The 14,507-nt window shown below is 43.1% G+C and overlaps 1 protein-coding gene across 1 annotated transcript in view; it reads right to left on the reverse strand.

Moving 5' to 3' along the window:
* SGPP2 (sphingosine-1-phosphate phosphatase 2) overlaps window positions 1-14,507 on the reverse strand; it is a 155,099-nt gene that overhangs the window by 34,306 nt on the left and 106,286 nt on the right. Inside the window, exons 3-4 of the mRNA XM_018058914.1 lie at window positions 12,914-13,093; window positions 9,943-10,032 (exon numbers count right to left, since the gene is read on the reverse strand). Of these exons, the coding sequence (XP_017914403.1) occupies window positions 9,943-10,032; window positions 12,914-13,093 (270 nt within the window). The remainder of the gene's footprint in view (window positions 1-9,942; window positions 10,033-12,913; window positions 13,094-14,507) is intronic.

Consider the following 14,507-nt stretch of genomic DNA (forward strand, 5'->3'; position numbering starts at 1 on the left):
GGAGCCTTCTGAGGTGAGGCAGACAAAGTTACCTTGCCCCTGCTGCTGCTACTGCTGCTAAGTCGCTTCAGTCGTGTCCGACTCTGTGCGACCCCATAGACGGCAGCCCACCAGGCTCCCCCGTCCCTGGGATTCCCCAGGCAAGAACACTGGAGTGGGTTGCCATTTCCTTCTCCAATGCAGGAAAGTGAAAAGTGAAAGTGAAGTCACTCAGTCGTGTCCGACTCTTAGCGACCCCATGGACTGCAGCCTACCAGGCTCCTCTGTCCATGGGATTTTCCAGGCAAGAGTACTGGAGTGGGGTGCCATTGCCTTCTAGCATATTGGATTTGCTTCTGCCTTTGTGGATTTTAACTACTGGTATTAAATATGTAGGATTCTTCTTTTCTTTTTCAAATTCATTATTTTTTGGCTGCACCAGGCAGCATGTAGGATCTTAGTTCCCTAACCAGGGGTTGAACCGGTGCCCCATGCATTGGAATCATGGAATCTTAACTGCTAGACTGTCATGGGGGTCCCAGATTCTTCTTTTCCAAGGGGTGCATCTGCTTTCTGAAGGAGTTGAACAGTTTCGGAAAGTAGATTGATTTTTTTTTCCCCTTATGATTGGATTTGTTTCATAAATAAAGCTTTGTTCTCTGGCTTCACTGGGTAGTTGAGGAATCACAGGAAACCATTTCATCTCCCTTTTCTTTTGTTACAGGACAAAATAGTAATAACTTAGAGAGATGCAATGAAAATAAAGTGCCAGTGCATACAAATAGTTCCAGGAATGTCATAGCAATAGTGAACATAATGGCAGACATTTGTGTAAATACTTCTCCAGAGGGTCAAAGAATCTTTTTTAAAAATCATGTAAAAAAATGGGAAGGTCTGACACATTTACAAAGGTTGACTTTACAAACAAATATTGAAGACAGTGCTTTTTCCATTAAGAGAGGCATCTTATTACAAGATGGGAAGAAGCCAGATCCTCAGATGACCCACCAGTCTGCACCACTCTGGTTTCTGGTGTGAGAAATAAATTTAATTTTCTTAAAAAAAAAAAAAAAGTGTGTGTGTGGGGGATACAATTAGAAGCTTACAGAAAACCTTCACTTTCAAGGAGACTGTAAAACACTGATTCAAAAAGACAGAAATATGGAGACTGACTTCTATGAAAGGGATTGGATCTTACTCTTATTTTACTGGTACCCTGGACTTGCGTGGATCATAAATACAAGCCACAGTAGTGCCACGTCTGGAATCCATGCTCTGCCTCTGAATGTGCTTCTTTTTCATGTGTTGGAGAAAAATGAATGCATTCTCAATACAATAGAGACCTTAAGCACTGACCCCAGCTCCCTCTTCAGCAGTCTGTGTTATATAGACACTCTGGTGTCTTTCTTACTGAGATAAACTACTAGCTTCCTCATCACCACCTCTCCTGTCCACCTAGCCTCAAGGGACCCCCTCTGTAGCTGCAGGCCTAGTCCGTTTGGCTTGGCTGCCCCATCATTAGCCTCAGAGAGTTCCCTTACCTCCTGCCCCTTGTCAGGCTAATGGACAATTGTCATACTCCAGCACGTCTGGGCTTCCTTTGTGGCTCAGCTGGTAAAGAATCCGCCTGCAATGCAGGAGACCTGGGTTCAATCCCTGTGTTGGGAAGAGCCCCTGGAGAAGGGAAGGTTACCCACTCCAGTATTCCAGCCTGGAGAATTCCATGGACTATATAGGCCATGGGGTTGCAAAGAGTCGGACTGTGACTGACTTTCACTCTCTTCAGCTCGTCTGACAACACAATCTATTGAAGCAGATTCTGAGGCTCCAGCTCACAGAATGTAGAGGTCAACCAGTTTTCATTGCAGCAGAAAGAATAGAGTGGCTTCCGGTCTGAGGCAAACTGGCCTTGGACCTTCAGGGTTTGGCTCACTGCCCTAAGGAACCTCTGAACTCCATGTGATTCTGGTGCTTAGACCAGCTTCTGTCTCTGTATATCTTCTGTGGGCTTCACTCAAGGCTCAGTCCGGTTCTCCCTCCTAGATTTAGGGCCTCTCCAGTCATCTATGAACCTCACACTTATAGAATACCTGGGAAAAGCTGACCCAACAGTGGCCTTTTAGATAGCACTGAGAAAGCAGGTAAAAAATTAATTTCCCTATGTTTCTTGTTAGGAATACGTATCAAGAGCAGTTCTTGCTGGAAATTGTGCAAAGTCCTAATTTTGGTTCATTTAATACAGAAACATAAAATACTTTCATTTCCTTTCGCATGATCCTAACAAATGGCTGTCTAAACTCTTCCTGAGGTGAACTGAATAATAACTATTTTGTCTTAAACATACACATATATACAACAACTTTAAAAACAGGAGATGAGGGTTTTACCATACTTGTTACTTCTGAAACCAGAAATAATCCTCTATTTTAATGAAAGCATACAACTATTTCTCTCCAAGGTAAAGAGAAAACCATGCACATAATAACGCAGGAACTGATGCATAGAAATGTAACCAAACTCCCTTTTTATCTCAGTAACTAACTCATCCAACAAAATAGAGCTTTGTAGGGTATAATTTATATTACAATTAGCTTTTTTGTCTATATTAAGTAAGGCAGTTTGAAGTCTCTCTCTCTTTTTTTTTTGAATTTCAAAGACCTTGAAAAAAAAACACACCCAAAATGCTCTAGTCCAAAGCCAGAACATAGTTTTGTATGGTCTGCAGATAATTTAATATTTGAGAAACTGTTTCAACATCCTCCAACTCCAACCAAAACTAAAGCAATATTTAGGGGAAAAATAAATGAGTAAGCAAACAAAACCTAATATCTATATAATTATTCACAGATCAAGCAGTTTAGAGACAAAAAAATAGAGCAGACTTTCAGCTAATCCAAGTCCAAAATAATGGAACAATTATTCACTAACCTAACAACAAAACTCTAATTTTACTGTTAATGTATTGGGGGGTTATTGTGTTATCAGTTAAAAGACCTAAAATCCATTCTGTGTAAGTTGATTAATTTCAGGCATTACAAACAGTACAATCAGCCTTCCTGAATTTCTCTCATCCTTTCCCCACAAATACAACATCCCAGTTTTTGAAACAATAGGAAAATGCAATGATGTCAATGTACAAAGAACACCACCGGTGCTTTGCCTGTTTTCATCTTCTGGCAACAGACTCTAGAGAAAGGTTCCTCTGACATGCTAACTCTACCCATCCCTACCAGTCACAGTCATTGCTCTCACAGGCTGACTCCTGACCCACTCGTCCAATCACACCCCCTTGCATCCCCTTGGACAGTGTTTGGTGCAGCAAAAGGCTAATAATCCAGGCTAGGCCAATTAGACACTTTTTCTTAAAGTCTTTCCACTGCAATCCTTTCAGGAATAAAACAAAGAGTTTAAGCCCTGAGTCTAGACTCAGAGGGAAGGCAACCGAAAAGGATGGATCTACCATGTGGAAAGATGCAGAGATGACTTTGGGAAAAAGAGGTTAAGTAAAGATCCAGTAAAGATCTAGACCCTGGGCCCCGCTCTCCTAGTGGCCACCTGCACCTCTGCCCTTCCTATGTTATACGCTGTGGTTATAAAAACCATTTCCTTTGAAGCTTATACAAGTTTGAGTTGGTTTCTATTTGTATTATTCAAGGCATCCTGCCTCATGCACATGGTGAACACTTGAGTTAGGGCATTCTCAATTATGGTCAACTTACTGGTTGTTTTTCCAGTTCTTGCTCTTTGGGCACTGTCTTTGAAGCCCACAGGGGTGGCTTTCGGGGCCCTCTTTCTGCTCTGTGACCCTGTCCCCCTGGCCAGGTTCCCATGTCCCAGGGTAATGCCCAGTTCAATCAGTTTTATCTCTTCAAATGAAGGCCTGGATCTGAGAGAGAAACTATTGGGAGCTGCGTTCTGTGCAGAGAGGCACTCTACAGGGAGAGGAAGACACATGTGAGGCTTGGTTGTTCAGTCCCATCTGTGTTGGATTCCACGGGCTACCCCATCTTTCCAAAATATTCTACCCTCTCCCCTGCCCCTTCAGCTGGCTGTAACTGATTTACTTTCTAAACCAACAGAACATGAAATTATACACTAAAAAATTATTTCTGTAAACCATTGCTGAGGATGCTTCTTACTATGGGAAGTGCAAGATTTTAATAAAAATCAGCTTGGGCAAAAAAGAACAGCCAGCTTAGAGGTCCCCAGGTGTGGAACAAGAATGTCACCAGGGTCCCTGTGTTTTATTTCCATGTTTTGCCATAAATAGTTCTAGTAAGTAAGTAAGTGTCAGTTGCTTAGTTGTGTCCAACTCTTTGTATATATTCTCTGTTTAGGGGATTCTCCAGGCAAGAATGCTGGAGTGGGTTGCCATTCCCTTCTCTGGGGACCTTTCCAATCCAAGGATTGAATCCGGGTCTCCTGCATTGCAGAGGGATTCTCTACCATCTGAGCCATGAGGGAAGCCCACAGATAGTGCTGACTTCTCTCAAAGTGTCGGTTGCCCAGAGTCCCCTGTGGGGACTACCGGTGTCATTCTTCACATTCAGTAGGAGCTTTAGAAATGTCTCTGTGCATAGAAGGACATCATCAGATTTGGAAATAGTATCCAGGCAGTGGTGTAAGGACAGCTCTATGACATCTTTAAGAGTCAGAACTAATTTGACTTGCTGACTACCTGACTGATGAGTGTGAGGTGTGAGGGTGGTGCTCTAGTTTCTTACTCAGGTGTCCTGGCAGAAGGAAGTGATGCCACGGCTGGTCTGGCCAGATGGCAACATGTGTGGGTTCAGTGCCTCCCCACGCTTCACTTGGGCTTGCTCAGGAGTCAGCTGAGCCCGTCCAGAAGCCTTGACGTAACAGCAGACCACTCATCTCTGACAGGAAGGATGTCTTAATGGGCAAGAGAAGCAAATGACTGTGCTCCATGAACTATTCCTCCTCTTGATGCATGGAGAACCTTTTTTTTGTAGGTATATTAAATTATTTTTATCATCAACAGTTTCAATTATTGCACTTGACATGTAGTTCAGTTCAGTTGCTCAGTCATGTCCAACTCTTTACGAACCTATGGACTGCAGCAAGCCAGGCTTCCCTGTCCATCACCAACTCCCGGAGCTTGCTCAAACTCATGTCCATTGAGTCAGTGATGCCATCCAACCATCTCATCCTGTCATCCCCTTCTCCTCCTGCCTTCAATCTTTCCCAGCATCAGGGTCTTTTCCAATGAGTCTAACTCAATGAAACTATGAGCCATGCCATGTAGGGCCACCCAAGACGGATGGGTCACGGTGGAGGGTTCTGACGAAATGTGGTCTACTGGAAAAGGGAATAGCAAACAACTTCAGTTGTCTTACCTTGAGAACCCCATGAACAGTATGAAAAGGCAAAAAGATATGACACTAAAAGATGACATATAGACATTTGACAAAGCATCAAGAAACAAAGCTTAAATAGTAGTTTTAGTAGGAAAAAATCAGTCTTTGGTCACCAAAAAATAGTTTTATGGATTCCTTGCCATCGCTCAAAATACACTGTTCCCAGTCTACTCAGAAGCTGCTATGTATAAAACACTATTACAAGGGGAAGGACAGAAAGTTTCCCATGTAATGTCATCAAATTTTCTGAAATTAGTTTTTATTGGAGTAGAGTTGCTTTACGATGCTGTGTTAGTTTTTGCTCTACAGCAAAGTGATTCAGCTGTATGAATACATATATCACCTTGTTTTTGGACTTCCTGCCCACTTAGGTCGCTACAGAACACAGAGGAGAGCCATTTATAGGAGGCTGGCAGCCTCCTGGATGACCTATGTGCTGTGAACGTCCAAGCTGGTTGTGATTAGAGCCATTCAGGCGGTGGACACAGTCGGTGCCTATGCAGCACTGTCTCCACCCTCCTCTTTTGTTCAGGCTTGTGCCCATGCCCAGTTCTAAAGGACAGTCTAGTCAATGGCTCTTAACCCTGGCTGCTCATTAAGATCAACCAAAGAGCTTTGAAAAAACACCAATGCGTAGGACTGTATCTTTTACTGTGGTTAAACACACACACAACATAAAATTTGTCATCTTAACTATTTCAAAGCATATAGTTCAATGGTATTAAGAACATTTACATTGTTGCCCAACCATCACTGCTATGCACCTGCAGAACTTTTTCGTCACCCTAAACTAAAACTCTGTACCCCATTAACAATAACTCCCTGTTCTTCCTCTCATCCCTCATGCTCTGGCGACCACCTTCTACTTTTATGTTCTGTGGGAATCCCAGGTGGCACTAGTGATCAAGAACCTGCCTGCCAATGCAGGAGACATAAGATAGCCAGGTTCGATCCCTGGGTCAGGAAGATCCCGTGCAGGAGGCATGGCAACCCACTTCAGGATTCTTGCCTGGAAAGTACCATGGACAGAGGAGCCTGGCAGGCTATAGTCCATGGGTTCGCAAAGAGTTGGACATGACTTTACTTTCTGACTTTGTGAATTCGACACTCTAAGGACATCACATATGTACAATCATATTGTATTTCTCTTCAGTGATTGGTTTGTTTCACTTAGCATGATGTCTTCAAGTTTCTTCCATGCTGTAGCATGTGTTGGAATTTCCTTCCTTTTCAAGGCTGAATAATATTCCATTGTACACATGAACCACAGATTATTTATTCATTCATCCATCAGTGGACACATGGGTGGCTTTTACCTTTTGGCTATTGTAAATAATGCTGCTGCTATAAATCTGGGTGTCCAAATATTTTTGAAAAGTTTTCCATGGGATTTGAATGGGTAGCCAAGGTTGAGAAGCACTAGTTTGTGGCTATTCCTGGAGAATGTTAGGGGTCCAGGCGGGAGGCATGCCACCTAGTTGGCCTGGCCTGATTTAGCTGTTCCAAGCTAATTATAATACTCATTAGAGCCAGTAATCAGAAGTAAACATGTCTGACTCCATCAACAGACTTGGACACCCAGAGGGTGGTGTAGGTTTTATTACCCCACTATTTTCCAGATCTAGCTCCAAGCCTGTAGCCTGCAGAAGCTTACTAGTGTTAGTCGCTAAGTCATGTCGGACTCTTTGCAACCCCGTGGACTATCGTCTGCCAGGTTCCTCTGTCCATGGGATTTTCCAGGCAAGAATACTAGAGTGGGCTGCCATTTCCTTCTCCAGGGGATCTTCTCAATCCAGAGATTGAACCCGGGTCTCCCGCATTGCAGGCAGACCCTTTACCATCAGAGCCAAGACGCTTACTAAGTTGCTGCTAAATAGAGAAGAGAGCAAATCCATAATTTAACTTCATCTTTCTATTGAAAACATTTGCTTTTGCTACGAGAAATTATGTATCATCCTACCCTGGGCCATGGGCTTCCCAGGTGGCTCAGTGGTAAAGAATCCATGTGCAAGGCAGTAGACTTGGGTTCCATACCTGGGTCGGCAAGATCCTCTGGAGAAGGCAATGGCAACCCAATCTAGTATTCTTGCCTGGAGAATCTCATGGACAGAGGAGCCTGGTGGGCCAAAGTCTATGCAATGGCAAAAGAGCTGGACACAACTGAGTGACTAAACCAGCACCACCACCTTGGATCATGTCTCTAGCCGTGGAGCCTGACTTGGATCTGGGCCTGAGTCAGGGTCTCAAATACTCTTATTTTTTGGCCCATTGTGTAGCACATGGGATCTTAGTTTTCCAGACAGAGATGGATCCCACGTCCCCTGCACTGGCAGCATGGAGTCTTAACCACTGAACTGCCAGAGAAGCCCAGGGTCTCAACCTCAGGAGACAAAACTATGTAAGTAAAGGATGTCCCTGGACGCCAGTGGTGGTGCAGGATGGGGCGGGAGGAATAGCTGTGACTACGCGAAGTGCTAGACATGACTGGACGACTGGGCACACACACACACACACACACCCCCTGTTCTAGTTTCTCCTGGGACAGATTTTCTGGAATGGGTGGGGGGACTCATTCCTCGCATCTCAAAGAGAGGCCTTAACGATCTTCCCTGCAGATTTGTGCTTCTCCATCCCCTAACCTACTTTCAGACCTAAAGATAGACACAGAGCTGGATTCTTATTGAATCCAGGGTTTTCTGCACCCTCTATTCATGTCTGCAGCCCCACAGTCTCATGTTTACTTTGGTTTTAATTTTAACCTGAGTTCCTAAGATCGCTTTTTAATAAACCCTATGGAAATTAAAAAGTTGCCCCAGATAAAAGAAATACTCAAACACCCAAGAGAGTTCTGCTTTGTTCCATATTCAAGCCTGTGGACGCATTTGGAGAGAACCCCTTTATGATGAGGTGCAGTGGTGTAGCAAATTGAGAATGCACTCCTCCCCTTTTCCCCTAAAGTCTTAGAAGCCACGCGACACACTGTGTGGAGGGACGAGAACAGCAGGGACCTGTCTTGGTGGGTAGATAATAAGCGTGACCCCTAACTGTTGTGTCATATTTTCACACTCCTTGCATCCTAGGCTGCACTCCAGGACCAGCATGGTGCAAAGTCAGCAAGGTCACACACAGGCAGGAGTTTATCTCAAACTGGGATGTTTAGTTCATCATGGAAAATTTCAGCATTGATTTTGATTTTTTTTTTAATGTATTGCCTGAAAATCATTTCTCTTGATTCCAGAGTTGTTTGGCACCTCTTCAATTTCCTGCCTTCCTGGCCTCACCCTGGGTTCGGGCCCGGTTCCACTCAGGTCCCTACTTTCCTTGGAGTTAGAATTTGTTTTGTTCTGGGAGGAAAGCATGGGGTTTCCCTGGTGGTCCAGTGGTTGTGAATCCACCTGCCAATGCAGGAGACACGGGTTCGATCCCTGGTCCAGGAAGATCCCACCTGCTGTGGAGCAGCTAAGCCCGTGTGCCACAACTATTGAGCCCACGTGCCCTAGAGCCTGTGCTCTGCAACAAGAGAGTAGCCCCCTGCCTGCTCATTGCCACTAGAGAAATCCCATGTGCGGCAACAGAGACTGAGCACAGTCAAAAATTAGTCAATTTTTTTTTTTTTTTTAAAGAAGAAAGCACGATGGTACCGCCCTCTGAATCCCATGCAGCCATAAACTCCTGGACTCTGGATTTATTTTCCTTCCCATTCTCTGCTTCTGCCCATTTTGACAAACCCTCTCCCTAAATCTGTTCCCCTCTGTGGCTTCTGTCCTTCCACCCTCCACCCCTGGATGACCAAGGTCAGGCAAAAGAGGAGAAATAAGAAGGCCAGTGAAGGCTGGCCTTTCCCTCTGAGGCCTATGCTAATCCAATTGTTGAGCTTCATGTGGAGAGTAACACAATTAGCAAGGGCCTAGTCCTTTTTAAAGAAATCTATCACCAATTACCATGATAAATAGTGCCCATGGTAAGCCATGGCCAGCGTTTTGCTCTGGAACTCCTAGGCAGATGGCTGGCACACTAGGAAACAGAATTGAGTCATTTCAACTGTGCTAACTGTGGCAGCTCAAAAAAATTCCTAATATGGTTAAAAAAAAAATGTAGACAGCTCTTTAAATGCAAATCCATTATGGAAGGAAGCAGGCCCATGATGATAGGCTCTTTTGACCTGCTGGGACTCCTACCCTGCCAGGGCAGCTACGACTCCTGAATTTCAGAACCATTTCTGTGAGGACTTAAGTGAAGAACTTCATCCATCACTCAACATCCCTGATCCTTTGTGTGTTTCTGCACTGCCTGCTTCATCATCAGTAAACCAGCATGTAAACAAATTACCTGAATTTTCATTGTTGTTCTAGCCAGTCTAGCCCAGACCAGCGTACTTGATAGTATCTTAATGATTCATTACTATCATTATACATGTGCCTTAAGATAATCATTTCCTAATTCATTGGCCTGATGGGAAATAAAATTATAACCTTCACTGGCCTTCTTATGAAATGCAAATAGCTTTATAAACATATAGTGTGAAGAACACACTGGCTACACTCCTATTCAGATATCACCCCAAGACTCGCCCACAAAGCCTTACCAGGACCGTATGCATCCCAGTGTAAAGTCGGCTGAGACCCACCAACGTGGAAAACACCACAGCCATCATCAGTCCCAAAACAAAGGGATACTGCAGGGAAAGAAGAGAAAACAGGGCTTTAGTTCAGGCTCAGACACATACAATTTGATGTTGTAGAAGGTAAGGGGTTTCTGATCCATTAACTCCTAGTCTCAATCTCATATTCCTTAGGCCAGCAGTTTGATGATCTAAAATCATTCCAAAAAATGGGAAAACTAAGGAAAGAGAAGGAGAAAATGCCTAGGAATGTAATTCTGGAAGGAAGTTTCACAACATACTGACCTGCAAATAAGACACACTGGAACTTGACCATAGCTATTGTGCTGAAAGTTTTAGTGGAGTAAATGATTTTTTATTTCTACCTATACTTAAAACTTGTGAAATATACAGTATTTCCAAGAGGCAAGGTATATGGATGGTGCTATAATTTTACAAAGTCCAACCAGGTACCTTCCCAAGATGTGCTGTGAAGATAAAGCTTGGCAACAACTGGCTTCATAGGGAAGTCTGGAAACAACAATGCCAAGCCAAGACTGGGATATCTTCACATTTGCAGATGAATTAATGAAAACAGTTGCAGGAATCTGGCTAATGATAAGTCATATAAGGAATACACAGATATGCTTATGAACTAGATATAGAGATATATAATTCAGTTGCTTCAAGTACTAATGTCTGTGGTCTTCCATGGTGCTAAGAATAAAGATGATACAGAACTGTCTATACTATGTGAAGTTCTTTACACTCTTCACATAATCCTATGAAGTACAGTCTATTGTTAGCCCCAGTCTACAAATGAGGAAACCCTTCAGCTTGATAATAAGTTGCATTAGTCCTGAACTTTTGCACAAAGATGGTTGCCCATCGATCATCCCATTTGATCCTCCTAACAGAAGCCAGGGCTCAGAGAGGTGCAGTGACTTGACCTCGGTAACACAGTCAGCAGTGACACAGTCTGAACGAGAAGCCACATCTTCTGAGTCCAAGCCAACATGTGCTTTCCAATGTAACATCTGAGTACAATGATATCGGGTTGTACCTCTTTTCTGAAGATTTATCATTAACTGGGTCTCTGATTTTAATTGAAAAAGTGTTAAAAATGGAATAAGCTAATGCAGTCACAATTTAGAGGTTGGGTATTAGCCTAAACACATATTTAAATAAATAAACCCATTTTTAGGGCTGTTCACGAGTAAAGAACCTAACTAAATATATGTATCATTAAAAATCAAATAGAAAAAGAACAACTCAGGCCTTAAGAAAACTGTTTCATCATATGAGCTGTAAAGAAGTTTTTAACAAGATCCAGGTGGCCTTAAAATAAGCATATAAATGACTGTTGTTGCTTTCCTGCAGTCAGCCCCATTTGTTGCTTTTTCCCTAAGAGAAGCAAGTTCACAGGCTTCTCTGGATGCTGACAGCTTCCAGTGATGGGGCCAGTGATGGGAGCACTATGTCCTTCTGGGACAGATGGCATGGGGGCAGTACAACATAGCTCAGAAGTCTGCATCCAATAAACTCCAACACTATTGGGGAGCTAAGACATTTTTTTTTTTTTTTAAATCCTGGCATGACATTTAAGTTGGTTAAGATCAAGAGTGGTACGGGGGCTTCCCAGGTGGAACAGTGATAAAGAATTCGTCTGCCAATGTAAGAGACGCAAGAGATACAGCTTCAATCCCTGGGTCAGGAAGATCCCCTGAAGTAGGAACTGGCAACCCACTCCAGTATTCTTGCCTACAGAATCCCATGGACAGAGAAACCAGGTGGGCTACAGTCTATGGGGTCATAAGAGTCAGACATGACTGAGCACAGAGTCAGATATAATCCTATACTTGTCCCTTTCCCATTTAGGAGACTGAGGTCAAATCCCAGGTGACCAAATAGAAAACCAGATGGAGTCAGGACCTGACACTAATCTTATTCTCTCCCAAAATAAGCCTCCCATTTTATCTACAAGCTGAAACATTTAACGCCTCTGGGTTTTTGGTGTAAAGAGGGCAGGAGAAGCCATGCTGCCATTTACACATGAGACTGCTAGTGTTAGCAAAATCCAAGGCTTCCAATAGGTAAAAGATATAATTTCTGAAATTAAGCACCAAAATAGAGCAGAAGTTCTCAGATAGGAAAAATACATCTCATTAAAGTACTAATATAACTTTTATTTATTTTCAGCCATGCTGCGTGACTTCTGGGATCTTAGTTCCCCTATCAGGGATTGCACACAGGCACCAAGGTCTTAACCACTGGACCACCATGAAATTCCCAATAGTATATAACTTTGAAAAGGTCTTGCTACAATTGGCATTTAAGTAGATAATAAATGAAATTCTATTTTCAACACTTATTAATCTCCTGTCATTTAGACAAGCTTTCTAGAAAATGTGGACTGATTATTTCTAATGGCTGAGCCCCGAGAAACGGCAGATGCATCTCTGGGAGCTAATTTGAGCCCAGATTCTACTTCACCCTGGGCCCTGGGATATCAAGCTCGAGGATTTGGTGAAATCATCTCCACCCTGGGGAGGCGTTTACCAGGATCATCAGCCCCTCACATCTCTTGCAAACAAAGGATGCAGGCAGTGACTTAAGAGCCATCTGGTCAAATAGCTCAGGGTGAAAATGCTTCCAGAAGGGGGAGACCACACAGCCCAGTGATGCTTGTTTTACTCTTATTATCAATGGTGTCTGCTTTCACTCTTGGGCATAACCTGCTTTGGACACTAAATCATATGGCCAGTTCATTGATAAAGAAATCATCACTGTTCAATAAGTGTTCCCCCATCTTTACTTCATAAGTTTCATTGTCCTTCAAAAAAAAAAAAAAAGCAAAACACCTGAGGAAAATCCCCTCTTTGCCCTGAAGTCCTGAAGCAAAACCCTTCCTTGTTCCCTCACTGGTGTTAAACGGTGAAAAGAGTCACTGTCTCACCTGGTACCTGTCCATGGTAGAGATAAGGAGGGTGAAGGAGATGGCCGTGGCTGCCATGGCGTGGGTAGACGGCATCCCATATTCAGCGATCACTCTCTTCTCGAGTTTCACGACAGGAGGGGAGAAGGGGCGGGGCCACTTCAAGATCTCTTTGGTTACCTGGCCAATATACATCACCAGCTGCAAAACCAAAGGATAGAAGTAAGGCTAATCAAACAAGCAAAATAATAAACTCCTGGATTCTGTGAATTTATTTCGAGGTTTCCTGTTGTTTGGCTGATATCACCTTTCTCTCTGACCCAGTTGCTCATTGGGGAAGTCTTGGAGGATGATGTTTTCATTGTTTGAAAACAGAAACAGGCCTTCTGGATTCCAGAAGGTCACTGGGCAACCAAGACGTGACACTTAACATCTTACTTTGGTCATATAGTTAACAAACATTTAGATAGCCAAGCACTGGCCTAAGAGCCTTACAAATATTAACTCAATCCAAAAACAACTGTAGACTGCAGACCCATTTTACACAGGGTAAGGTACAAATCATCGCATATAGCTAGTAAATGGTAAAGACTTATTGGATTGAAATCCAGGGAGTTTGGCCTCAAAATATGTGCCTTAAACTACCACAGTAATACTTCAGGGATGGTCCTGGACTAAGATAACCTAATATTCAAAGCAGACAGTCTTTATTTCTAGTCTTTCCCATTCTGCTGTTTTCCTCTATTTCTTTGCATTGATCACTGAAGAAGGCTTTCTATCTCTTCTTGCTATTCTTTGGAACTCTGCATTCAGATGCTTATATCTTTCCTTTTCTCCTTTGCTTTTTGCCTCTCTTTTTTTTTAAAAAAAATATTTATTTATTTATTTGGCTACACCAGGTCTTAATTGCAGCATGTGGGATCTTCAGTCTTCACTGCAGCATACAAGATTTTTTTAGTTGCAGCATGTGGGATCTAGTTCCCTGACCAGGGCTTGAACAGGTGCCCTCTGCATTATGAGTACAGAGTCTTAGCCACTGAACCACCAAGGAAGTCCCTGCCTCTCTTCTTTTCACAGCTATTTGTAAGGCCTCCCCAGACAGCCATTTTGCTTTTTTGCATTTCTTTTCCATGGGGATGGTCTTGATCCCTGTCTCCTGTACAATGTCACGAACCTCATTCCATAGTTCATCTGGCACTCTGTCTATCAGATCTAGACCCTTAAATCTATTTCTCACTTCCACTGTATAATCAAAAGGGATATGATTTAGGTCATACGTGAATGGTCTAGTGGTTTTCCCTACTTTCTTCAATTTGAGTCTGAATTTGGCAATAAGGAATTCATGATCTGAGCAACAGTCAGCTCCTATTCTTGTTTTTGTTGACTGTATAGAGCTTCGCTATCTTTGGCTGCAAAGAATATAATCAATCTGATTTCGGTGTTGACCATCTGGTGATGTCCATGCGTAGTCTTCTCTTGTGTTGTTGGAAGAGGGTGTTTGCTATGACCAGTGCATTTTCTTGGCAAAACTCTATTAGTCTTTGCCCTGCTTCATTCCACATTCCAAGGCCAAATGTGCCTGTTACACCAGGTGTTTCTTGACTTCCTACTTTTG

Source organism: Capra hircus, chromosome 2, assembly GCF_001704415.2.
Source record: "Capra hircus breed San Clemente chromosome 2, ASM170441v1, whole genome shotgun sequence".
Classification (NCBI taxonomy): Eukaryota; Metazoa; Chordata; class Mammalia; order Artiodactyla; family Bovidae; genus Capra; species Capra hircus.